The sequence below is a fragment of the Daphnia pulex genome, chromosome 1, assembly GCF_021134715.1.
Source record: "Daphnia pulex isolate KAP4 chromosome 1, ASM2113471v1".
Taxonomy (NCBI): Eukaryota; Metazoa; Arthropoda; class Branchiopoda; order Diplostraca; family Daphniidae; genus Daphnia; species Daphnia pulex.
This window is the reverse complement of record NC_060017.1, coordinates 555,274-577,192: the sequence shown is the minus strand read 5'-3', so window position 1 is coordinate 577,192 and position 21,919 is coordinate 555,274. Positions and strand designations below refer to the sequence as shown.

At 38.9% G+C, this 21,919-nt stretch overlaps 7 protein-coding genes and 1 long non-coding RNA gene across 13 annotated transcripts; 5 read left to right on the top strand and 3 right to left on the bottom strand.

The window, feature by feature from the left end:
- Positions 1–108: 108 nt before the first annotated feature.
- LOC124188471 (GPI mannosyltransferase 2-like) lies at positions 109–1,808 on the bottom strand. Its single transcript, XM_046581115.1, has 4 exons — positions 1,655–1,808; positions 488–1,591; positions 367–410; positions 109–307 (listed from the first exon to the last, which is right to left on the bottom strand). Exons 1-4 carry the CDS (start codon positions 1,787–1,789, stop codon positions 133–135), a joined length of 1,458 nt encoding a protein of 485 aa, XP_046437071.1. The 5' UTR covers positions 1,790–1,808; the 3' UTR covers positions 109–132.
- Positions 1,809–3,636: 1,828 nt separating this feature from the next.
- LOC124188509 (clathrin heavy chain 1-like) lies at positions 3,637–5,460 on the top strand. Its single transcript, XM_046581167.1, has 5 exons — positions 3,637–3,798; positions 4,279–4,486; positions 4,555–4,985; positions 5,045–5,168; positions 5,288–5,460. Exons 1-5 carry the CDS (start codon positions 3,757–3,759, stop codon positions 5,347–5,349), a joined length of 867 nt encoding a protein of 288 aa, XP_046437123.1. The 5' UTR covers positions 3,637–3,756; the 3' UTR covers positions 5,350–5,460.
- Positions 5,461–5,849: 389 nt separating this feature from the next.
- On the top strand, positions 5,850–6,903 carry LOC124188511 (multivesicular body subunit 12B-like). The gene is made up of 3 exons (XM_046581198.1): positions 5,850–6,162; positions 6,229–6,678; positions 6,760–6,903. The coding sequence occupies exons 1-3, from the start codon at positions 5,865–5,867 to the stop codon at positions 6,798–6,800; spliced, it is 789 nt and encodes a 262-aa protein (XP_046437154.1). The 5' UTR covers positions 5,850–5,864; the 3' UTR covers positions 6,801–6,903.
- An 804-nt stretch (positions 6,904–7,707) lies between these two features.
- LOC124188519 lies at positions 7,708–8,144 on the bottom strand. The gene is made up of 3 exons (XR_006872384.1): positions 8,005–8,144; positions 7,844–7,929; positions 7,708–7,783 (listed from the first exon to the last, which is right to left on the bottom strand). It is a non-coding gene; the product is annotated as an uncharacterized LOC124188519 (long non-coding RNA).
- A 346-nt stretch (positions 8,145–8,490) lies between these two features.
- LOC124188510 lies at positions 8,491–9,900 on the top strand. Its single transcript, XM_046581183.1, has 4 exons — positions 8,491–9,162; positions 9,235–9,454; positions 9,524–9,611; positions 9,682–9,900. Exons 1-4 carry the CDS (start codon positions 8,691–8,693, stop codon positions 9,721–9,723), a joined length of 822 nt encoding a protein of 273 aa, XP_046437139.1. The 5' UTR covers positions 8,491–8,690; the 3' UTR covers positions 9,724–9,900.
- Positions 9,901–10,288: 388 nt separating this feature from the next.
- On the top strand, positions 10,289–14,198 carry LOC124188452. Its single transcript, XM_046581096.1, has 6 exons — positions 10,289–11,286; positions 11,493–12,415; positions 12,484–12,777; positions 12,842–13,031; positions 13,107–13,812; positions 13,878–14,198. The coding sequence occupies exons 1-6, from the start codon at positions 10,863–10,865 to the stop codon at positions 14,134–14,136; spliced, it is 2,796 nt and encodes a 931-aa protein (XP_046437052.1). The 5' UTR covers positions 10,289–10,862; the 3' UTR covers positions 14,137–14,198.
- A 143-nt stretch (positions 14,199–14,341) lies between these two features.
- LOC124188480 (GPI mannosyltransferase 2-like) lies at positions 14,342–16,173 on the bottom strand. The gene is made up of 5 exons (XM_046581126.1): positions 16,079–16,173; positions 15,879–15,977; positions 14,718–15,821; positions 14,597–14,640; positions 14,342–14,537 (listed from the first exon to the last, which is right to left on the bottom strand). Exons 2-5 carry the CDS (start codon positions 15,975–15,977, stop codon positions 14,363–14,365), a joined length of 1,422 nt encoding a protein of 473 aa, XP_046437082.1. The 5' UTR covers positions 16,079–16,173; the 3' UTR covers positions 14,342–14,362.
- Position 16,174: 1 nt separating this feature from the next.
- Positions 16,175–21,623, top strand: LOC124188407 (nardilysin-like). 6 transcript variants are annotated; one of them, XM_046581045.1, is made up of 17 exons: positions 16,175–16,285; positions 16,383–16,455; positions 16,586–16,844; positions 16,928–17,372; positions 17,443–17,611; positions 17,671–18,056; positions 18,123–18,244; positions 18,315–18,654; positions 18,736–18,865; positions 18,943–19,210; positions 19,273–19,423; positions 19,487–19,620; positions 19,681–20,062; positions 20,137–20,273; positions 20,951–21,158; positions 21,220–21,321; positions 21,391–21,623. In XM_046581045.1, exons 3-17 carry the CDS (start codon positions 16,627–16,629, stop codon positions 21,571–21,573), a joined length of 3,375 nt encoding a protein of 1,124 aa, XP_046437001.1. In that variant the 5' UTR covers positions 16,175–16,285; positions 16,383–16,455; positions 16,586–16,626; the 3' UTR covers positions 21,574–21,623. The 6 variants fall into 6 exon arrangements, with proteins under 6 accessions (XP_046437001.1, XP_046436972.1, XP_046437019.1 ...); XM_046581016.1 differs by having other exon boundaries at positions 16,522–16,844; XM_046581063.1 differs by having other exon boundaries at positions 16,184–16,322.
- The last annotated feature ends 296 nt before the right edge of the window (positions 21,624–21,919 follow it).

Here is a 21,919-nt window from a genome sequence, read left to right as displayed (position 1 = left end):
TTGCAATTTGCACGATAGAAGAAGGTTCGCACTCTAATCTTTTTCGCTGGCACATACTACTGTCGTTTTTAAGAAATCAGCACAAAAAACATATGTGTTAAATGATCATTCTCTACGCAATAAGTTTATTATTTAAGTCCAAGGTAGGTGATTGACAAACATGACAGTTCCAATAACCACGTATGACAAACAATAGAAACGTACACATTTTCCTGCAGTGGAAAGATTTTTCTGTCGAAGCGGGTTCCATTGTTCCATTAAGTTCCATTTGCTAGCCAATTTTCCATCCATCATCCAAGTCATCATCCTACGTGGTTAATGATCGTATAATTGAATTTATTAATCTTTTTAAAATTATTAACTGACCAGTAGACTGCTGGACATGACGACCCAATCAAACGAGTGGAGATCTAAATAAATGTTGAGGTAATGAATTATTTGTTTCCAGTTTCTGAAATTCGGAATTTGCTTTTGTTTAAGGTTATACCTGAACATGAGCGAAGAAAAAAGTGAAAAGGCCCAGAAATATGGAATGAGCGGCAAACACACCGGCAGCAGGACGGAAAATGGGATGACTTATTTGTGATTGGCCACTTGTGAATGAATTGTAACGCGACACAATGTGAAAGTTTTGTTTGACATACATCAGTAAATAAAGAAAGACCAGAGATAGAATGGGCGCAGCCAGGAGAAAATTTGGTAGTTGTTTCCACTCAAAATAGCGTAAGAATCCTACATTCCAATATTGGGATTGGATAACCGAATATGAAAAAGGAATGCTCTGTTCGCACCACTGTGGGATTCTTTCTCCACGAACAGTAACATTTCTGTCCACCAAGTAATTGTGAATAACCGTTGGAAGACGATGAGGTTTGTGGAAACAAAAAAGTGTAAAAGCATAGTACTGATAACAGAGAAATGGAAAAACAGTTGTTATGACTGAAATTACTATTTTGGCAACTAAAGTTGGCACACCTTTCCATTTGGTACTGAAGGTTTTCTTTACAGCAAAATAAAGCAAAAATCCAATGTTTACAAGACCATTAGATCTAGTGAGACCTGAACCAGCAAAGAAAATGCTAGCTGTAAGAAACTTGTACTCAATGCAGTTGTAAATACCACCAAAAGTAAGGGCACTAAAGAGGGATTCAGAATAGGGCGCCAAGAAAAATATGGTTGCAGGTGAAATGCAAAATAGTTTCCATGTTTGAAGGGCAAAATTTGAGTTATTAAACAACTTATCCGTAATCAAGAATAAAAAATATGCAGCAATTATAAAACAAACAGTATTTATAATAATACTGCCAAGTAATGTGGAATTCCAGTAAGTTAGTGTGTGGCAACTAAGGAATGAAAGACAAACTGATGTGAAACGTAAAAGAAGGGGATAAGCAGGGAAGAATGCAAGGCAATTTTCATGGGTGTAACCTAGAGTTGAAATATGGAGAAAATATTGCCCGTCCCAGCGTGCAAATCCACCCAATGTGTAGTCTACAATTGTATCTAACAATGTAGAGTTGGTAGGAAGAAGCTTGTAAGGGGATTGAAATCCATCTGATTGATGGTCAGGTATGAGATGGTTGAAAATAACCTACAAGAAGAATTAATAATTTATGGTCATAGAATGCAAATAAAAAAGAGAATACTAAATCACCTGTAGAATCACCAATAGCAAACGAATGTACAGCATAGGTTTAATAAATGGAATATCGTGGAGTACATTTTTGTTTACTTTTGAACCAAGCGCTGACATCTTTATATTGAAGATTGCCAATTTGCGAAGTGACATGGAATAAATTAGACATTTTTTTTTTAAATTACTAATTGTACAAAAAAAGAATACAAATTTTATTTAAAAATTCTTAGTTGTTAAAAGTTTTTATAGTTGACGTTTGAAATTTTTTATAAAAATTAATTAATTTTGGAAGGTGTTGCAGTTGGGCCTTGGGTGCGTAGCGCTATGACGGAATCGCATTAGTAAAAAGTTGGTATTGAATATGTTTTGGTGGTGAATATTGTTTTTTAAAAGCAAAACCCCAGTCAAATTTTTCACATAAAAAACTGTATTATCATAAGTATTCTGTTCCACAAGTATATTCAATTTGTTTGCAATTTTACACGCTAGATGACTCAAGGTGTATGGTACAATTCGGTACAATTTTCTGAAATTCGGTAGCGTTGCAGCTTAGCGGCAGAATTTAAATTCGTTTCTTCAAATAGTCCTTAATCAAAATAAATTATTTTGATGGATGACTATGTCTCACGAGTTACACAAAATTAGTCACGATCTCTAACAGGCCTGTGATTCAGATCAAAGACCGAGACGACGTCTCTATCTTAGTTAGAGTGTCGAGAACTGCCAGAAAAGAATTAAGGCGGTTTTTCATCTAATCTAGTTTTTCCTTTTTTTCCTTTCTTTCTTTCTTTCTTTCTTCTGTGGGTGGGTGGGTTGTGACTCGATGCCTTTTATCGATCCTCCCATTTTGGTGACGTAACAATGACGCACGCACGTAGCTGGAACGTCTGGAGCTGGCAGCGGCAGCGGCGGCGGCAGTAATCGTCTCAGCCGACTGACGGAGCAGGAAGAAGTCGACTACGATGACGATTACGTCTACGAGGATGACTACATCGACTCGGAAGAAGAAGAAGATGTCCATCACAACAAACCGGTGCCCATCTGATTGAGCATTTTACTGGTGGTCGGTTACATCTTTGGCGGCCTCTTCAGCGGATGGGAGCAGTGGTCCTTCCTGGACTCGGCTTATTTCTGTTTCATCACTCTGACCACAATCGGTTTTGGCGACTTTGTTCCAGCGCAAAACGTCAAAGAAAACGTCGAGATCAGCATTGCCCTCTGCTCACTTTACCTGCTCTTCGGTATCGCTCTGCTGGCCATGTCCTTTAATCTGGTCCAGGAAGAAGTTACCGATTCGGTTAAATCCGTTGCAAACGATTGGGAATTATCGAAGATGACGATGATGAGGATGACCGATAAGAAAAGCCAGGCTGACCACAATATTAAGAAAACAAAAAAACAAAAAAAATACAGTCCACACACACACATACAAACTTCTTATATACGATTAGTTTCACTCATTTTTCTCTATATTTCTTTTGTTGGTTACATTTTTCCTTTCCTCTTTTTGCTATCTCGTTTTGGTGAGTGATTAATAATCTGCTGTGCGATGTGCGTAACGTGGTGAAATAGATCATCATGCTAATATTAAAATCGGTTCTATAATTTCGATTGCACATTTAATTTTCTCAGAATTATATTAGGCTTTTTTTCTAAAAGGGGGGCGTAATGATTTTGAACATTTAAATTTCCCTATGTCCACGTCCCGCCATATAGTAACTTCACGAAAGGGGGCGGTTCCAATATCAAATTCACGCGCAAGATAGATCCAGAATAAAAGTCGCAATGCGTTATATTTTATTGAAAATATCGGAATTGGAAACAATTCCATGAGTTAACTAGTCATTTAACGCATATTCATAAGCATCTATTTGTACTTAAATGCACATTTTGAAAATTATTTTTGGAAAAGATGGCGGCGGTGGCAGCTGACTAGCGGATGAATACACAAAATTCTGACTTGCGTTGGCATTTGGCATCCGCAACATGCGGAATGCATGAAGGAATGCAACTTGTGTGACAGCTGTCTATCAGTTCGGTTTCTCAGGAGGGAGGCTATTTGGAAAAAAGTCCCGATCTAGAAGAGTTTGTACCTTAGATTAGACCATCAGACCGTCATAATGGCTCAGATGTTACCCATCAAGTTTCAAGAGCATCTACAGGTATTTATACCTCAATTTTGATCATTGTTTAAGTAAAAACGTTTATGGGTTTGACAGCCTGAATGTGGCCGGCCAATGACTCACACCGGCAATTCATTTTTTTAACGGATTGTACGGTTTTTCCGGTCCTATAAGATGGTTTAAATGACGCACCTGCTTTTTTGGTTTCGTTTCAAGTATGAAACAAGTATATCGTTTAATAACTGTTGCAATGGGTATCAAGTGACATATACTTGCCAAGTCATACTCACACCTTTCCCAATCAATAGTTTTCAGCCATGATAAACGAGAACATGATTTCACAAAAAATTTTCCAATTTATTATGTGTGGCTTGAAGAATGACCACTTGCATTTTAAAGCTGTAATTAAGGTTGTCTGCATATGTAAGGTTTCCATAATTAATACTTGTTATTTGCAAGGAAGTGTTTTGTTTCCCGATCCCACATTTATCAGTGCTTCTTTTTTCTCAATTTACACAGCTCACAAGTATAAGGATCAATGCTGCCAACATCGGATTCAGCACTCTCACCATGGAGTCGGACAAATTCATCTGTGTCCGAGAGAAGGTGGGAGAAACAGCACAGGTGGTCATCATTAACTTGCATGATCCAACAAACCCCATCAGAAGGCCATTCACTGCAGATTCAGCCATCATGAATCCAGCCTGCAAAGTGATTGCTCTAAAGGGTAAGTGTTCTTGATTATGTAATAGCATGATGGGTGTGTGATCGTTTTTATATGTTGACTTTTATTAGCTGGAAGAACCCTTCAGATTTTCTGTATTGGAACCGAGTCAATGATGAGGGTTCACACCATGACGGAAGATGTGGTGTTTTGGAAGTGGATTTCTGTAAATACCATTGTCTTAGTCACCGAGGGTGCCGTCTACCATTGGTCCATGGAGTGGCTTTCTCTTCCGCTGAAAATGTTTGACCGCCACTCCAGTTTGACAGGCTGTCAAATTATCAACTATAGAACGGACGCCAAGCAAACGTGGCTACTTCTTATTGGCCAATCCACCCACCAAAATCGCGTCGTTGGAGCAATGCAACTTTACTCTGTCGAAAGAAAAGTCAGCGAACCTATCGAAGGTCACGCTGCTGCCTTCTCACAGTTCAAAATGGAGGGAAATCCTGAACTCTCTACCCTGTTTTGCTACGCAGTCAGAAGTGCTCAGGGCGGAAAGGTAAACATTTAACCATTGTCGTCATTTCGATTAGTTTCAATCTTTAAATTTCCTCGCAGTTGCATATCAGTGAAGTAGGAACGCCGCCAACCGAAAATCAGCCTTTTGCGAAGAAAAATGTCGATGTTTTCTTCCCACCCGAAGCCCAGAACGACTTTCCCGTAGCTATGCACTACTATGCAGGTAAACTCTTATTTCCATTTTAAAAATGAATAATTTTGTGCGCCGCAATAGAAACGTTTGTGAAAAACGATCGAATGTACTTTGACAGTGTGTTTATTGTTAAATGGTGTTGTTTTTAGGTCAGCCCGAAACACGACGTACTGTATTTGATTACAAAGTATGGCTACATTCATTTGTATGACATGGAGACTGGTACCTGTATCTACATGAACCGAATTTCGGCAGAAACTGTATTCGTCACCGCCCCACACGAGCTCTCTTCGGGTATCATTTGGGGTCAATCTCAAACATACTTGGCCTTTGCGATTGACCCAAATGATGCCCGGTGACGATGCCAGTTGTTCTTGCATCTGACGAAGTCTCAATTCGTTCTCATTCAATCGTGCTTCACGCTCAGCCAGTTGTGCAGCAACTCATACAGTATAATGTAACATGTTAGTTGCTGCACAACTAGCTGAGCGTGCCCAAGCTGTCTTCCTTCTAGATTTCCGTTTATAGAATCGTAGCTAGCGTAATAGAATTTATAGCTAATCTAGACTTGCCCATTGATGGTACCTCTATTAGGTGTTAAATGTAAAATTCAAGGTCGCAAGTCTCAAGGAGGCCTTTCCTTTGTGAATCATCGAGCTCAAGAAAAGTGTTGTCGAAATCATTGTTCTTTTCTTATTTCATTGAGGCTTAAAGTAACTGGCTAGAATGAAGGTACTTTATAATACCCTACCTTTACCAGATGACCGTCCAGTGACGGCACTTTGTGTTGTCGAAGATCCGTCAAAATGTCCTCTTGGCTACACAGTTGTAGCCAAATCGCACGATCAAGATTTGGATGCAGATTTATGGAAAGATGGTTTTTTTGGTAAAAGGATCACACGTTATCTATGCTTGTCAAAGACAGAAGGTCCTTCTGGATTTGTTATTGATTCATTGTGTGTAATCAATGACAAAGATGCTCCCCCCAATGGGTATGTCTTGTTGTCGAAAACTTATGGGGCTGGTAAGAAACTAAGAACTAGAAATTAGAAATTCTTTGATGGTTTTCTAACAACATATTTGTTTGCAGAGCAAAGAGCTTGGAGGAAGCGGCAATTAACCTACAGACTGAGCGAGAAAAATTCAGTCTTTCTTGCCATTACTGACATCATCATACTAAGTAAATCAAAGAAAGCTCCTGAAGGTTTTACCATGGGTGGAGAAATCAATGGATTGGTGCTGTGTTACAAATCTGCTCCCCTACCTTCAAATTCAAATCCAATGTTGAATCGAGTTCTTCCATCCCTACCAGCAGTCAACCTTAAACCCACAACAAATTCAGGTTTCACTTCATCTACACCAGTTGTTTCTCCTACACCCTACACAAAAAATTCTTCCAATGCCAATCCCCAAATCAAATCTCCAGTAAGACCTGCTCCATTACCTCCTCTCAACAATGATAAGCCCTCACCAGATGACAACCCAGCCACAAAGAATCATCTTATTGTCATATCAACGTCTACACTATCAGGTTTCACAGGTTAGAAATAAATTTTTATTTTATTTTATTTTATGGAATCAAACAGTTGCTTGACATAAGCACAATTTATCTTTTATTCAGGCCTGGAAGGAGTTCCTTTCCTTAAATTCTACATGGGGTGAAAATCCCGCCCGTGTTCGACTTCCGTCTGGCAATTTTCTCCCTGGCCGTCATTTACATGATCACTTCGTTGGGCATTCAATGCCTGATTGATTACTGTACTCTTCCCAGCTGCTTATCTAGGAACTCATCTCGTGGTTCGGCATATATGGGAACATTGCAGAATGTCAACGTCAACGTTTTATATCGACCTTCTACCTTAATCACACAACAGCAAGACCCCACTAACGAGAAAATTTTCAAACCCACTACCTTGCCTACAACACCCCTTTACCTTACGAACCTCCTACCCATTTTTTTAAATCGATATTTCTATTTATATGTGATATTTATTGATTCATATGTTTTAAATAATAAATTATTAGACTAAGCTGGACGTTTTCTCACGATTAGGCGTAGTCATGCTCAAGTAATGAAGCCACTAAAGTTGACATTTTGCATGTGAGTAGGACAATCGGGAGCGCGGACTTTTTTATCGAACTATTAAGGTAAACAATTAGAGGAGCCAACGAAGGCTTTATCTGTCCGCCATGCCTGTGACTATGATAAGCACTTTGTTCGATGAAGAAGACGAAATTGGGACAATGTCGTACTCTTGTTAAACACTACCAAATTCAAATTTAATATGCGCAATCGCCCATGGAGACAATGTACTAACAATAATTTGGTATAAAATAATTCGTTCAGAATACCTCGAATATCCTTGTCAGTTAAAAGCATTCGATCAATCTCCTCTGTTAATTTCTCGATTTCCAATTCCAGTTGATAGGTATTGTATTCGAAATTTTCTGATTGGGGACCACTGGTTTGCAGACGGCAGAAACGGGAGAAACTGCAGCCGCATTCGTTGTCTTCTTACGCCACGATTTGAAATACTTTGGGATCCTCTCCCAAATAAAGGTAACGGTAGCGGTAGATAATCCAATTAAGGTTATGTAAAATAGTCCGGGGAAGTCGCCAAGCTGCATCGCTCTTGACGTATAACCTAGGATATGGATAGGGCATACTATACTCATCAGTCACATGACATGAATAAGTTATATACCATTGCCTATGGAACACGGGTTTTTGCCAGTAAAACTAGCCCGTCGTGAAAACTCTAGAATTCCTGACTGATCAATTAACCTTATTCTATAATATGAGTCATCACAAAATAATTAATTTTTATCATTCGTATTATTTCAAAACAGGTAGAATGGTCATTACGCTTGATTGAAAATTGGAGTAAGTGACGAATTCTTAGCAAAGGCTAGCCCGTATTCTACAGTTAAGTAACTCTTGTCAGTTATCAAGAAGGAGCATTCATGCGTTCCATTATAAGCTTGGTTGAGACGATAATTCACCAAAATTACTTCCAGTAAGCATTTCATATGGACCGAACCAAATGTAACCTAAAGATACAAAATAAAAAGCGTTTATATTTATACGTTTACATAAAAAAATTTTAATATTGCCTCTTTTTGTAAGGTTTAGCGCAGCGTGAATGGAACTCACTAGATTAGTAGATTTCCTCGACCAGTTTTTAGATGTTGAGTTGTTGACTCAGCAGATCGAATATCGAAATCAGTCGCTCCCGTGTGATTTGGCTGAAATGTGTAATGCACAAGTGATTGCTGTTGTGATATCTAACGATGACCGCTAGATGCCGCGCCACCTTGAGAGTGGCATATCCCCGCTATGCAGAGCCCAACAGTCAGACAGCAGTCTTCGACACACTTGTCTTTATTACATGGTGTCAGAAGTGGGATCTCACAACTCGACGGTTTTGAGTCGTAACCGCGTGGTTTGTGAGTATTGAACTGCATCCTTCTTCATCGAACGCATCCTCCGTGTTGTTGAACTGCATCCGTCTTTATCTCGTGCATCCATTTGTCTTGCACCATTTTATTGAAATGTCGTCTTCGTTGAGAGCTCCTGAACCTTTTTCTTTCGGGGCCAGTGATTTGGTGGCCCAGCCGGTGTTAGACAAATTCACTGCCCATTTTGAGCCCCGACGCAGTGAAGTTTTCGAGCGTTTTAAATTCCTGCGTCGTCATCAACTCCCTGGTGAAACTTTTGATTCGTGGTTAATTGATCTTCGTGGTCTAGTGAAGACATGTGGCTATGGTACTGGTGTTGATTCGGTCTTACGGGACCAGATAGTACTCGGTGTGGCTGATCCTTTAGTCCGTGAAAAACTGCTGTATGAAAAGGATTTGCTGCTCACCACTGCGTGTGAAATTGTGCTTGCATGTGAGTTGCAGACCGGCAGTCTGAATGCCAAGATTTTTATGGTGGATGTGGATGCAAGAGAGGTTCACTTACCTGTGTCCATTCGTATGCCTTTCAGTAGCTCTGTCCAAGATCTGAAGCTCAGCATGAAATGTAAGTTTATACTGTACGACCTTACTTGTTTTTACTGTTTCTTAGCATAACTGGAAACTTTTTTGTTTTCAGCTACGATGAACATTGCCGAAGATCCAGATCATATCCACCTGGTCACCATACGTAACTCTAATGAGCTACATAGATTGACCCAAAAAGAACGCAGTTTAAGGAGCGAAGGCTTCCAAGGGGCAGAAAAAGTCTACGCCACCGTGTTTGCATCCAGTGATGAAAACGAATTCCTATCGTTGTGCAAACCACGCCTGTATGATCTGATTGACCGATTAGAAAAGTATGTCTTTTTTATATTTTATTAATTTTATTATCTACACAATAATTAATTCTTCTTTCGCGGATTCAGTTTAGATAAAGCTAAGCAACTTGTAAAACAGAAAAAGTTAAAGAGTAGTTCGAGTTATCCTACTTCGACTACGGGGGTAGATGAAACAGTAAGTCGTATAGTTTATTTGTTTTCCTGTTTTTAAGATATGGTCTAACAATGTTTTTGCAATTTTACAGAAAGCAAAATATCTTAGTCTCCTCGCCCAGCATTCCAAATGAAAAAATATCTTGTTAATTATGCAATAAGTCATGCAGTTAAATTCTTTCCAAATATGAGGTATCTGAGTTGTATAAATAATGTTTCAAGTACAAAAGTAAAGAATGTTAGGATGGTACTGATAAATAATAATTAAGAAAACAGTAGAAATATTTCAAATAATACACTTCATTAAGCTCTTTCTAGAAATAAAATTTTGTATGTATTGAATCAAATTTCACAAACAATCTTTTAAGAGTATTCTCCATCTTCTGAATTTGAAGGAACATCTCCCTGTTGTTGCTGCAAGGACATTTGAGCCTCTGCTTGAAGTTGTAGCCACTGTTGCTGCTCATCAGCAGCTTGTTCTTCTCTGGCTTTGGCAAATAATTCCTGCTGTCTATATTTAAAAAATTAAGTATTAGTGTATAAGTATAAAAAAGTGATAAAACTTACTGTCTCAATTATTAGCTCTTCTGGAATTCTCAAGTTTTCCAACCTTGTAGGCTACTTTGGCGCCTCCTTTTGGCAGCAACAGCTTTACAATCTTTCAACACCGCTTCAGCATCCGCCAATTGTCTTAATTTTTCTTTTCTTCATTCGAGAAAAATGCTGGAATCCAAGGGCTGTGTGTCAGTGTTGATAATTTAGAGCAATGCAACTAAATACTTTACAGTTTAAACCTTAGTTACAAAGAAAGGAATTCAAATGGTTCTTGAAAACTAAACCTTGATTGGTTTTAAACTTAATTTCTGTTCTTTCAAGCCACGAATGTTGAATTCAAGGACTGTGTGTCAGTGTTGATAACGTGAGGAAAGGAAATCTGAATTAACTTTTCACCAAACTTTAAAAAGTTTTAGTCTACTAGTCGTCTCGCTAGTCTTGGACTAGTGATGTCTCTGTGTAATTTAATTACTAAAATGTAACCCTCCCTTTCGTTGGGCGATACGATACTAGGTATCGTTGTAATTTTAAATCGTGTTTTTTTTTTATTCAAATCCATCAGCTTTAGTTCAAATTTTAAAAGGATATGGAAAAAGTCTTTCAACTTCCCGTACGATCAAACCCGATTCGGTAATTTAAAAAGATGGCACAGAGACATAACTAGTCCTATTTTTGCAATTTTACAGAAAGCAATATTTCTTAGTCGAAAATAGGAATAATGTTTGGAATTTCACTTTTGCCATGTGCTGAAAGCAATTTTCCTTTCTTAACCTCTTCCCCTGCTCTTTTTCGCTTCGCTCTCATCAAACAAAAAACTTCTCAAACAATCAGCCTTACGTGGAAAAGTAATAATAAACCAAATTATTTGTCACGAGAAATTTTGGAATCCCCTCAAAAGAAGGGCTGTAAAGCTCCTGCTGCTGTCAAGAAGGTGCAGAGAAAGAAGAAACGAAAGATTGGCATTCCAAGTGCCCTGGCTGACACAATAGAGCTTGTTTCGTCTGAAGAGCTGATGACGGAATCCAGTCCAAGTCCTGAAGTGATGGTTGACGTCAAGAATCCAGATCCAGTACAGCCCCAAACACGAAATTCACAGTGGAAGATGAAAATTTGCCTTTCAGGCAATGTCAAGGTCTCCGATGGTAATGATGATAGTCTAGTTGTCAATGTTTTACATGTAATCAAGATTTGTAGTGATGAGAGTGAAGCACTGAGAGGCCTTCCTAGAGAAGTAGACTGTAATGAAGTTTAATACTTTGATCTCTGAAATGGTGGTAGAACATGCAGCTGAATCGTCTCAAGTTTCTTGTAACTCCATTTAACTTCATCACGAATTTTTTGTTTTCAGACGACCAGGAGAGCGACTCCAAAGAAGGACCGAGACGCAGCACAAGAATACGCGTCAAACCGGTTGCTCTGCGAGACGAGCCTGAAGAGGAGCTGGTTGAACCTAAACAAATCTCAAAGAAAAAACGTAAAAAAGGAGAAATGAAGGGAAAAGCCAACAGTGAGGATGAATTGGTGATCCTTTCTGAAGATATCGCTCCGATTTTCCTCAAGAAAAAGTGGGAAGAGGAAGCGCGAGCTGTGAAAAAAGCAAAGCAAGAGTTCCTGTTTAGTGGCGTTCCAGAGGTGCTGAAGCAGCAAACCGCTGCATTGGCAGCCCTTGAGCAGCGCCCAGTTGAGATTTTCCCCAAAATTAGTCACGTAACACAGGCCGGCTCTCAGCCGTGGCGACTTCCCTATCCCGAATCGCTTGTGTTGCGGAAAAGCCTTCCACATTCGAAGAAGATCAATCGACCCACAACTTTTGCATCGAGCTTGAACTCGAATCCTGGTAGTATCAACTCGGCTTGCAATCGATCGATATCCCCCAAACAAGCATCTTATCTCGAGTGGCGTTTTTGTAAAGAGTGGATCACTCGGATGAAAGAAGACCATTCTCTATCCTTTCCTTTCTTCCGAACTCTCCGAACTTTGCTTCCCAGAGCAAACATGGAAAGGGATGGCGACAGAGACTTGCCGTGGACAGATGCCTACGCTCCCAAGCAATCGGCTGACATCTTAGCCAATAACCGCATGTCCTCCCAACAGTTGAAGAATTGGTTAAATCAGTGGAAACTAAGAGCAGGCGAGGAAGTCGCTGCTCCGCCCAAGAAAGTCTCGAAAAAGGTTGGAAAGAGGAAGAGGATAGAGTCGGACTGCACGGACTCGGAGGATGCCGTCGTTGATGAAAAATCGAATTCAAGTTGGAACCCAGAAGAAGAGGAAGTAATCAATTGTTTTTATTTATTGTTTATTGTTTCGCCATTTCTGACGGCTTTCTTTTATTTCCACAGCTCTGTAATTGTGTTCTCTTGGTGGGACCTGCCGGTTGCGGGAAGACGGCCACCGTTTACGCCTTGGCTGAAGAGTTGGGGTACAACGTTTTGGAAGTCAATGCATCCTCGAGGAGAAACGGCAAGACTCTTCTTTCACACCTTCACGAGGCTACCCAGTCACACTCGCTTAACAATAACAGCAATGCCGTCAGTAGCAGTATGGGCAAAATGTTTTTCGGTGGCGCTAAAGCTGCACCCAAACCTGCCCGCACAGAAATTAAAACGGCCTTATCTCTCGTACTTTTCGAAGATGTAATTGCGAAATATTTCTAGGGTTTCATGTTGTTATCTACTCAACTCTTGGTTGTTATTTCAGGTTGATATTGTTTTCGAAATGGAAGATGAATCTTTCTACAACGCTTTGACTACATTGATCCAGACCAGCAAGCGGCCCATTGTCCTGACACTAGGCTCGACCGAGGAACGAGCTTTGACACAAATTCAGGACAAAATTAAAAGCTATTTTGATATTTTCTATTTCTTGAGTCCAGATCAGTCGACTGCCTGTAAGTTTTCTATCTTGAAAAGGTTTAGAAACGGATTTTTATATTTGATTCTCGTTTTCCAAAAATCAATGATAGGTGGTTATTTGTGGAGCGTGTGTCTAGCTGAAGGCTATCCCCTGGAATGGAAAGCAATGGCCGATTGGGTGGGAAGCCGAGGTGAATTAGACCTCGATCTTCGCTCCCTTTTGCTGAATTTACAGTTCCTCTTGCAGTCTCATCCGTTGCGGTTAAAGTTGAACTTTAATCAATTGCAGCTTAAGAATGACGAAGAAGACAGCAATAATGGAAGTAGGATTTGGAAACCTTCCAGCAATTCCTCAGACTCCAGCCCAATTCAGCTTATTGAACTTCCTATTTTCGGGAAACTCTGCGAGTGGCCCTACGCTTCTGCCCCGAGGTCTTCGCGGTTCACTTATGATGCGGATTCCGATTCTGTTCTTATTGTCAAGAGGAAGACGAAGAAAAGGTTCTCACGAATTCTCTCGAACGATAGCCTTGTTGATCCCGACAGTGCCGAAGAAACAATACAAGTCGATGAGACATCATCATCAAAGAAGGAAGGAGCGAATGGAGATTTGACGCGCCTCGCTCGATGCCTGGAATTCCGCTCTGGCAAGGAACTGTTCAGTTCATGTCTTGCCAGGGATGATTTATCTTGGAACGACGAGAGTTTGTTGTATGAAATCCAGCAGTTTATGTCTGATCGATGCAGTCAACTAATGGAGAAAGATTTGAGTCACATGACGCAAACGTCTCCTCAAGACTTCTTGGCGGAATTACAGTATGGATTAACATTTTGGATTTCTTGCTGGCCAAATATAAATGTTTGTTTATTTTCGGATGCAGGTACGACAAAGTGACAAAGAGTGCAAATCAAGTTGTACTTCAGTGCTCAATACCAAGAAGTGTTTTGCTAAATCGTCGCAGTCATTCAGCCGACGTCCTGCCTTACCTCCGGTCGTTCGTGCGCTCCGATTTAGAACGTTCCGTAGTTAAACGACGTCGCAAACAGCGTTCACGAATGGAAGCTCCAACAATTCGATTGCCTACACTCGACTTGGTTCTTTCCACCACATCTGCCATTCGTCTGGCCAATAACTTTTAAGCTGACGGTCATGTGTTTTCCTTTGTATAAACTTGAAGCGTAATAGATTTTACTAATAATTTTCTATTTGGTTTCGAGGTTGATTAGAACTTAATTGCAATTTGCACGATAGAAGAAGGTTCGCACTCTAATCTTTTTCGCTGGCACATACTACTGTCGTTTTTTAGAAATCAGCACAAAAAACATAGGTGTTAAATGATCATTCTCTACGCAATAAGTTTATTATTTAAGTCCAAGGTAGGTGATTGACAAACATGACAGTTCCAATAACCACGTACGACAAACAATAGAAACGTACACATTTTCCTGTAGTGGAAAGATTTTTCTGTCGAAGCGGGTTCCATTGTTCCATTAAGTTCCGTTTGCTAGCCAATTTTCCATCCATCATCCAAGTCATCATCCTACGTGGTTAATGATCGTATAATTGAATTTATTAATCTTTTTAAAATAATTAACTGACCAGTAGACTGCTGGACATGAAGATCCAATCAAACGAGTGGAGATCTAAATAAATGTTGAAATAATGAATTATTTGTTTCCAGTTTCTTAAATTCGGAATTTGCTTTTGTTTAAGGTTATACCTGAACATGAGCGAAGAAAAAAGTGAAAAGGCCCAGAAATATGGAATGAGCGGCAAACACACCGGCAGCAGGACGGAAAATGGGATGACTTATTTGTGATTGGCCACTTGTGAATGAATTGTAACGCGACACAATGTGAAAGTTTTGTTTGAAATACTTCAGTGAATAAAGAAAGACCAGACATAGAATGGGTGCAGCCAGGAGAAAATTTGGTAGTTGTTTCCACTCAAAATAGCGTAAGAATCCTACATTCCAATATTGGGATTGGATAACCGAATATGAAAAAGGAATGCTCTGTTCGCACCAATGTGGGATTCTTTCTCCACGAACAGTAAAATTTCTGTCCACCAAGTAATTGTGAATAACCGTTGGAAGACGATGAGGTTTGTGGAAACAAAAAAGTGTAAAAGCATAGTACTGATAACAGAGAAATGGAAAAACAGTTATTATGACTGAAATTAATATTCTGGCAACTAAAGTTGGCACACCTTTCCATTTGGTACTGAAGGTTTTCTTTACAGCAAAATAAAGCAAAAATCCAATGTTTACAAGACCATTAGATCTAGTGAGACCTGAACCAGCAAAGAAAATGCTAGCTGTAAGAAACTTGTACTCAATGCAGTTGTAAATACCACCAAAAGTAAGGGCACTAAAGAGGGATTCAGAATAGGGCGCCAGGAAAAATATGGTTGCAGGTGAAATGCAAAATAGTTTCCATGTTTGAAGGGCAAAATTTGAGTTATTAAACAACTTATCCGTAATCAAGAATAAAAAATATGCAGCAATTATAAAACAAACAGTATTTATAATAATACTGCCAAGTAATGTGGAATTCCAGTAAGTTAGTGTGTGGCAACTAAGGAATGAAAGACAAACTGATGTGAAACGTAAAAGAAGGGGATAAGCAGGGAAGAATGCAAGGCAATTTTCATGGGTGTAACCTAGAGTTGAAATATGGAGAAAATATTGCCCGTCCCAGCGTGCAAATCCACCCAATGTGTAGTCTACAATTGTATCTAACAATGTAGAGTTGGTAGGAATCAGCTTGTAAGGGGATTGAAATCCATCTGATTGATGGTCAGGTATGAGATGGTTGAAAATAACCTACAAGAAGAATTAATAATTTATAGAATGCAAATAAAAAAGAGAATACTAAATCACCTGTAGAATCACCAATAGCAAACGAATGTACAGCATAGGTTTAATAAATGGAATATCGTGGAGTACATTTTTGTTTACTTTTGAACCAAGCGCTGACATCTTTACATTGAAGATTGCCAATTTGCGAAGTGACATGGAATAAATTAGACATTTTTTTTAAATTACTAATTGTACAAAAAAAGAATGCAAATATTTATTACAAAATTCTTAGTTGTTAAAAATTGTTACCTAGTTGACGTTTGAAATGATTTTATAAAAATTAATTGTTTGGAAGGTGTTGCAGTTCTTTGACGTCACACGTGGACACCGAACAGACGAAAAGCGATCTGAAGGTCTGAAGTTGAACAGTGAAATTGTTTTCGAAAGTGTTATTTGTTACACCATGGTTACATTTATTGTTCAATAAAGTAAGTTTCAAATTTATTTGTCAATATTTTAACTCAGGTGGGCTAAGTAATAATACCAGTTGCATTTGCGTTCTTAAATTTGTTTACTTGAAACTAGATCATTACACTGCCGTCGTTAACTCCTGTCTAGACGTTCTGATTATTGATCAAGGAATATATTTTGCTTTTTGGTATGTATTACTGAATTTGTTATAAGACATGATTGAATAGTGAATTAATTGTGTATGTATTTTTAGGTGGGAAAAGCTCCAATTGGCAGAGAAACCCCTTATATGAAAATAAATTATTTTGTTTTCACAGCTATTCATCAAATTTTAAGCCAGCCAATAAAATACTTCTGCATGTCTGCTAGTTCAGGCAAAAGGAAAGTGAAGAATCTAAGGATTTCTAAAGTATCACTTCCATCCGCTCCATCATTAGCTAGGAAAAGAAAGTTTTCTAATTTAACACAAACCCCAGTTCAAATGGATAAATTGGGAACAGAGAAGAAATTGTGTATCGGCAAAGTTATTTACTTGCCTAACCCTGTGAAATCACAAAATGACAAAAAGGAATATAGGTCAGTATAATGTCATATTTTTTACTACATCAAAATGTGAATTTCCCATGCCTTCAAGAAATAACGCAATATCATTTTCTTAGAGTGCTTCAGCTGACCAATGGAATGAGAGTATTATTGATTTCTGATCCCAACATTAGTGAAACTGAGCCAGATATTGAATCATCAAAGGGAGTTGATAACATGGCTTACAGTTCAGCTGGAGAAGAAGATTCCGAAGACGAGGGTGAAGAAGAAGAGGTTGACGAAGAATGCGAAGAAGAAGAAGGAGGGAGTGAAAGCGAAACAGACGAAGAATCTGAAATGGACCCAGACTCGACAGAATCGAATGGTGTCGATAGTGGTTTAACACGGAAGTCGAAACAAATCAAAGAAGGAGAACGTATGGCAGCTGCTGCATTATGCGTTAACATTGGCAGTTTCTCTGATCCTCCAGATTTACCTGGATTGGCACATTTCCTCGAACACATGGTTTTCATGGGTAGCAGTAAATATCCAGAGGAGAATGCTTTTGATGAATTTCTGAAGGTATTAAAATTTCTATAAATAAATTAAATTAAATGCCATTGGATAACAAAATTCCCGTTTGACATGGTAGACATATGGTGGAGGTTCCAACGCTTCAACGGATTACGAGACTACTACTTTTGAATTCGAAATTCACCAGCGTTATTTCCACCAGGCTTTAGAGATATTTGCTGAATTTTTTGCTTCACCTTTACTGTTACCAAACAGCATGAAACGCGAAAAAGAGGCGATTGACAGCGGTACTTTATTGTGTTTTATTTCACTTGTACAGTTCTCCCTCATATGTTTATGTTAATAGAGTTTCAGATGGCTTTACCCTCAGACTCATGTCGAAAGCAGCAGCTATTCGCTAGTCTAGCAAAAGACGGACATCCCATGGCCAACTTCACTTGGGGAAACTCATCTACACTTAACTTAGCTGGGGATCCGGATGGCACGGAACTAAATCGTCGTCTTCGCTTGTTCTGGCAAGAACATTATACAGCAAATCGAATGACTTTGGTCTTACAATCAAAACACGAATTAAATCAGTTAGAGGAATGGGCGGTATCCATCTTTCAAGGAATCCCTTCTACAAATAGCCAGCCTGCCTGTCCACCAAACTTTAAGGATTTAGGTTTCCCTTTTGATACTCCACGTTTTAAACGCGTATTGAAGGTAGTCCCAGTGAAAGATGTACACCAGGTTTGTAGCAGTTAATTTATCAATTAAATTTGATTTAAAATAAGTGACTGTATTTACTTTTCTCAGGTTTGTTTGTCGTGGGCATTACCTTCTCAATTGGAAAATTATCGGATCAAACCACTGGGCTATTTATCGTGGCTTATTGGACATGAAGGTCGAGGCAGCTTGTTGGCATATTTACGACGCAAGTAAGAATTTAAAAAATCACGGTAAAATTAATTAATTAATCCATGCTGAACTGAAATTTGAAATCGACAGGGTTTGGGCCTTAGACCTGGCTAGTGGAAATGATGAAAGCGGTTCTGACCACAACTCGACCTACGCATTGTTTAGCATCAATATTAGTTTGACAGAACGAGGCATGGCAGAAATCGAGCAGGTTATAGCTGCAGTTTTTCAGTATATACACATGTTGAGGAACCAAGGACCTGAAGAACGGATCTGGCGGGAAATTCAAACTATCGAAGATCTTAGTTTCCGTTACGCAGAGGACAGCCCCCCAGTTGAAAATGTGGAAACGTTAAGCGAACACATGCACAAATATGCTCCTATCGATTATATTACTGGAGACGCACTCATATTCGATTACAAAAGTGATGTATGTTAGTATAGAATTATTTTAGCATAATTTTTAATTCCATTGCGGTGCACATTTTCAATTACGATTAAATTTTATTAGGTAATTTCTGAATGTATGAACGCTCTACGAATGGATAATGTCAATATCATGATATTATCTAAAGATTTCGAAAACGCGGATGTTTGCTGCGACATTGAACCTTGGTTTCAAACCCGCTACGAAGCAAAAGGTAACCAATTTAACTAATTTACATATTCTAATGATGTCTAAGTAATCTAATTTTCACAAAATAATCTATTCTTACAGACATTCCTGATGACTGGAAGCAAATTTGGTCTCGAGCATTGGAGGGCGAGTTGCCGTTCGCTATTCCAGAACCAAATCCATTCTTGGCTTCTGATTTTTCACTTGTTGAACCTTCTTCCATTGCTGCATCAATTTCCGTTCCTACCAAGATTCACTGCACAGAAGAAGGGTTCTCCTTGTGGTACCGCCCAGACAGTAAATTCCGCATACCAAAAGCAGTTTTGAACTTTTATCTCGTGACGCCCTTATCTACTGATTGTGCTCGAAAGTACGAAATGATAAAAAACTAACATTTTACTCTATATTAATTTATTACTTCTTAATTTATAGCGCTGTTCTTTTAGAGATATTAGCCAAAATACTCAAGCATCAATTAATGGAAAAAGTGTATGATGCATTAGTAGCTCAGTTGGAACTAGCTATTCATCACTATGACAGAGGTCTAGTCATAAAAGTTTCCGGATTCAATCACAAACTTCATGTGAGAATAATAGTATGAAAACACTGTAATTGTTGCTCTTATTAATTCTTCTTTTTTTTTTAGTTGCTGATCAGTGCAATTGTAGAACAGTTTGTTAGATTTGAACAAGACGTTGTAGATGAGGTTTTCGAAGCCTTACGAGAACAGCAAGAAAAGGCATACAAAAATTTTTGTATCAAGCCTTCTAAGCTCATTACGTAAACACTTTGTTCTTTATTTAGAAAATTACCTACCATTTCTAATTCTTTTTTTTACAGGGATGCACGCTTAACTTTGCTGCACACCTCTCATTGGTCGGTGTTAGAAAAGTCAGAAGAAGTGAAGGATTTGACTTTAGATGATCTGAAGCTCTTTTCAACTCGGCTTAAAGCGAGTTTCAATTTAGAGTGTCTTGTTCAGGGAAATTATTCGAATGAACAAGCTTTGGAAGTGGCTCTCAGTTTCAAAAGAAATCTACAGGCGAATGGACGATTAAGCGATGGCGCTTTATCACCGATTAGAATATGTCAAGTACCGTTGGGCAATAAATGCTGCCGACTGGCTAGTTTCCATCCCACAGATTCTAATTCCGTGGTTGTTAACTACTATCAAGTAGGACCCACGAATATGCATCAGACCGCGATCATGGAAATCATCGTCGTATGTCACCATATAAGACTATTTTGTTGTAACACATTTTTTATTTGTGTTTATTTATTTGTTGTATGAAACAGAATCTCATGGAAGAGCCAGTGTTTGACATTCTTCGGACCCGCGAACAACTAGGATACAACGTATATGCCACTCTTCGGAATACTTTCGGTGTTTTAGGGTTTTCTGTTACCGTCGATTTTCAGGCTGACAAGTTCAGGTACAGTACTATAAATTTAATGAACTACCGCAGTACCTTTATTTCGTTATATTATCATTTTCTATTTTAACGAGGGATCGTCTCGTGAATTTCGAAATGTCATATTTTATATTCCATTCCCATCGCAAAGAAATTGTATCAAGTTACGTGTCATTATCGTTTGGGAGACGGGACTACGAGGCCAACGCGTTGCGTGCGTGTAGGCCGGTTAGGGGACTAGAGCGACATGCTCGGTGGGAGGTTGAATCAATTCAAGGACATTATTTGGCCGCCAAACTCTCTTGCCAAGGGGTAGCGAGGAGTCGAGCTGATATGGAGGTCAGACCAGCTCCACTTGAAGGCCAGTCGTCGACGGCTAGGTTTGCAGAGAGACTGAGAGTCATTGAACAACGGGGGAAGTTCCGTATGAGGGTCACTACACGGAGAGTCCTACTTACTGGGTCGACAGAAACTAGTCCAACCACCCTAGAATCTAGCACACCTAAAATAGTTTGAAGGCTAAGGCCGAGAGAAGCCTCTCTTATCCGCCTTATCGATCGGTCATTGTCTCATTGACTATCTGCTCTTGCAAAACGTACTGTTGTCGCATTTAACTGTGATTATATTTTAGGCATAAAAATTTATTTGGACGATTCATTTTAATAGGAATTCGTATTTGTATAATTATCTCTTCACAGTGCCTCACATGTGGATGCCAGGATAGAAGCATTTTTAAACCAATTCAACCTCAATTTGGAAGCTATGACCGAAACCGAATTACAAACCCGTGTGCAATCCCTAATAAAATTAAAGCAGGTTCCAGATGTGTCACTTGACGAGGAGGTTTCACGTAACTGGAACGAAATCCTTAACGAAGAATATCTCTTTGATCGTTTACAGCAAGAGGTTCATTAGTTATAAAGTCGAAATATAACTGTTATACACATTTTTGGTTATTTCACATTAGATTGAACATTTGCCGCTAGTCAGCTTAGATGAAATCCGATCTTTCTTCCAGCTGTGCGGTTTACCGTTGAAAGATTCTCAGCGAAGAAAATTATCGATGCAGGTAAATCCTTAGAAAACGAATAATTCCTCTTCTTATTTACGACTTATGTGTTTGTATATTGGTTCACAGGTCATTGGTAACGATAAGAAAAATGTCAGTCAGAATCCAAAAGACGAGAAGATTAAATTACGTTTCCTGGCTGAGAATGACTTGAATTGTAGCTTTATTGAAGATTTAAATGAGCTAAGGCAAACTGCGATGATTTTCCCACCATTGAAGACTTTTAATGGTCTACCAACTACCGCCAAGTAAACGCGTGATTCAACAATTTTAAGCCAATAAATGGGTACTAAAACCTTGAATCATGATTTTTGTTGTAAACTTTTTTGATAATTTTACTGTTACATTTATTTGCCTTACATGCTGACGGTTCCCATTAGTTAATAAGATGACCGTTACCTATTGAACTTTACGTGTGTTCAATGTTTGCTTGTGTGTTTTGGAACTCCTAGACGATTAGAAATGCTAAGGTGAAATCTGCGGACGATTTGTAAATTTTCGCTAGGATTAGGTCCATAGGAAGATATTTAACTTAAAGAAAATTTTTATGTAAGGGAAGACATACATGATTTTTACGGTGACACTACTCGGACCAAGC

Coding starts and splice junctions, on each gene's coding strand:
- LOC124188407 (XM_046581016.1), top strand. CDS start 16,558: ATGAAAATAAATTATTTTGTTTTCACAGCTATTCATCAAATTTTAAGC. Junction 17,612..17,670: donor AAAAGAGGCGATTGACAGCG/GTACTTTATTGT, acceptor TTATGTTAATAG/AGTTTCAGATGGCTTTACCC. Junction 19,424..19,486: donor GATTCAATCACAAACTTCAT/GTGAGAATAATA, acceptor TTTTTTTTTTAG/TTGCTGATCAGTGCAATTGT.
- LOC124188471 (XM_046581115.1), bottom strand. CDS start 1,789: ATGTCACTTCGCAAATTGGCAATCTTCAATATAAAGATGTCAGCGCTT. Junction 1,592..1,654: donor TGCTATTGGTGATTCTACAG/GTGATTTAGTAT, acceptor TTCTTCTTGTAG/GTTATTTTCAACCATCTCAT. Junction 411..487: donor TTTTCTTCGCTCATGTTCAG/GTATAACCTTAA, acceptor ACATTTATTTAG/ATCTCCACTCGTTTGATTGG.
- LOC124188510 (XM_046581183.1), top strand. CDS start 8,691: ATGTCGTCTTCGTTGAGAGCTCCTGAACCTTTTTCTTTCGGGGCCAGT. Junction 9,163..9,234: donor TCTGAAGCTCAGCATGAAAT/GTAAGTTTATAC, acceptor TTTTGTTTTCAG/CTACGATGAACATTGCCGAA. Junction 9,455..9,523: donor CTGATTGACCGATTAGAAAA/GTATGTCTTTTT, acceptor TCGCGGATTCAG/TTTAGATAAAGCTAAGCAAC.
- LOC124188511 (XM_046581198.1), top strand. CDS start 5,865: ATGAAGGTACTTTATAATACCCTACCTTTACCAGATGACCGTCCAGTG. Junction 6,163..6,228: donor GTCGAAAACTTATGGGGCTG/GTAAGAAACTAA, acceptor ATTTGTTTGCAG/AGCAAAGAGCTTGGAGGAAG. Junction 6,679..6,759: donor TACACTATCAGGTTTCACAG/GTTAGAAATAAA, acceptor TCTTTTATTCAG/GCCTGGAAGGAGTTCCTTTC.
- LOC124188509 (XM_046581167.1), top strand. CDS start 3,757: ATGGCTCAGATGTTACCCATCAAGTTTCAAGAGCATCTACAG. Junction 3,799..4,278: donor AGTTTCAAGAGCATCTACAG/GTATTTATACCT, acceptor CAATTTACACAG/CTCACAAGTATAAGGATCAA. Junction 4,487..4,554: donor CAAAGTGATTGCTCTAAAGG/GTAAGTGTTCTT, acceptor GACTTTTATTAG/CTGGAAGAACCCTTCAGATT.
- LOC124188480 (XM_046581126.1), bottom strand. CDS start 15,977: ATGTCAGCGCTTGGTTCAAAAGTAAACAAAAATGTACTCCACGATATT. Junction 14,641..14,717: donor TTTTCTTCGCTCATGTTCAG/GTATAACCTTAA, acceptor ACATTTATTTAG/ATCTCCACTCGTTTGATTGG. Junction 14,538..14,596: donor TCATGTCCAGCAGTCTACTG/GTCAGTTAATTA, acceptor TTAACCACGTAG/GATGATGACTTGGATGATGG.
- LOC124188452 (XM_046581096.1), top strand. CDS start 10,863: ATGTTTGGAATTTCACTTTTGCCATGTGCTGAAAGCAATTTTCCTTTC. Junction 11,287..11,492: donor CAATGTCAAGGTCTCCGATG/GTAATGATGATA, acceptor TTTTGTTTTCAG/ACGACCAGGAGAGCGACTCC. Junction 12,778..12,841: donor CTCTCGTACTTTTCGAAGAT/GTAATTGCGAAA, acceptor TTGTTATTTCAG/GTTGATATTGTTTTCGAAAT.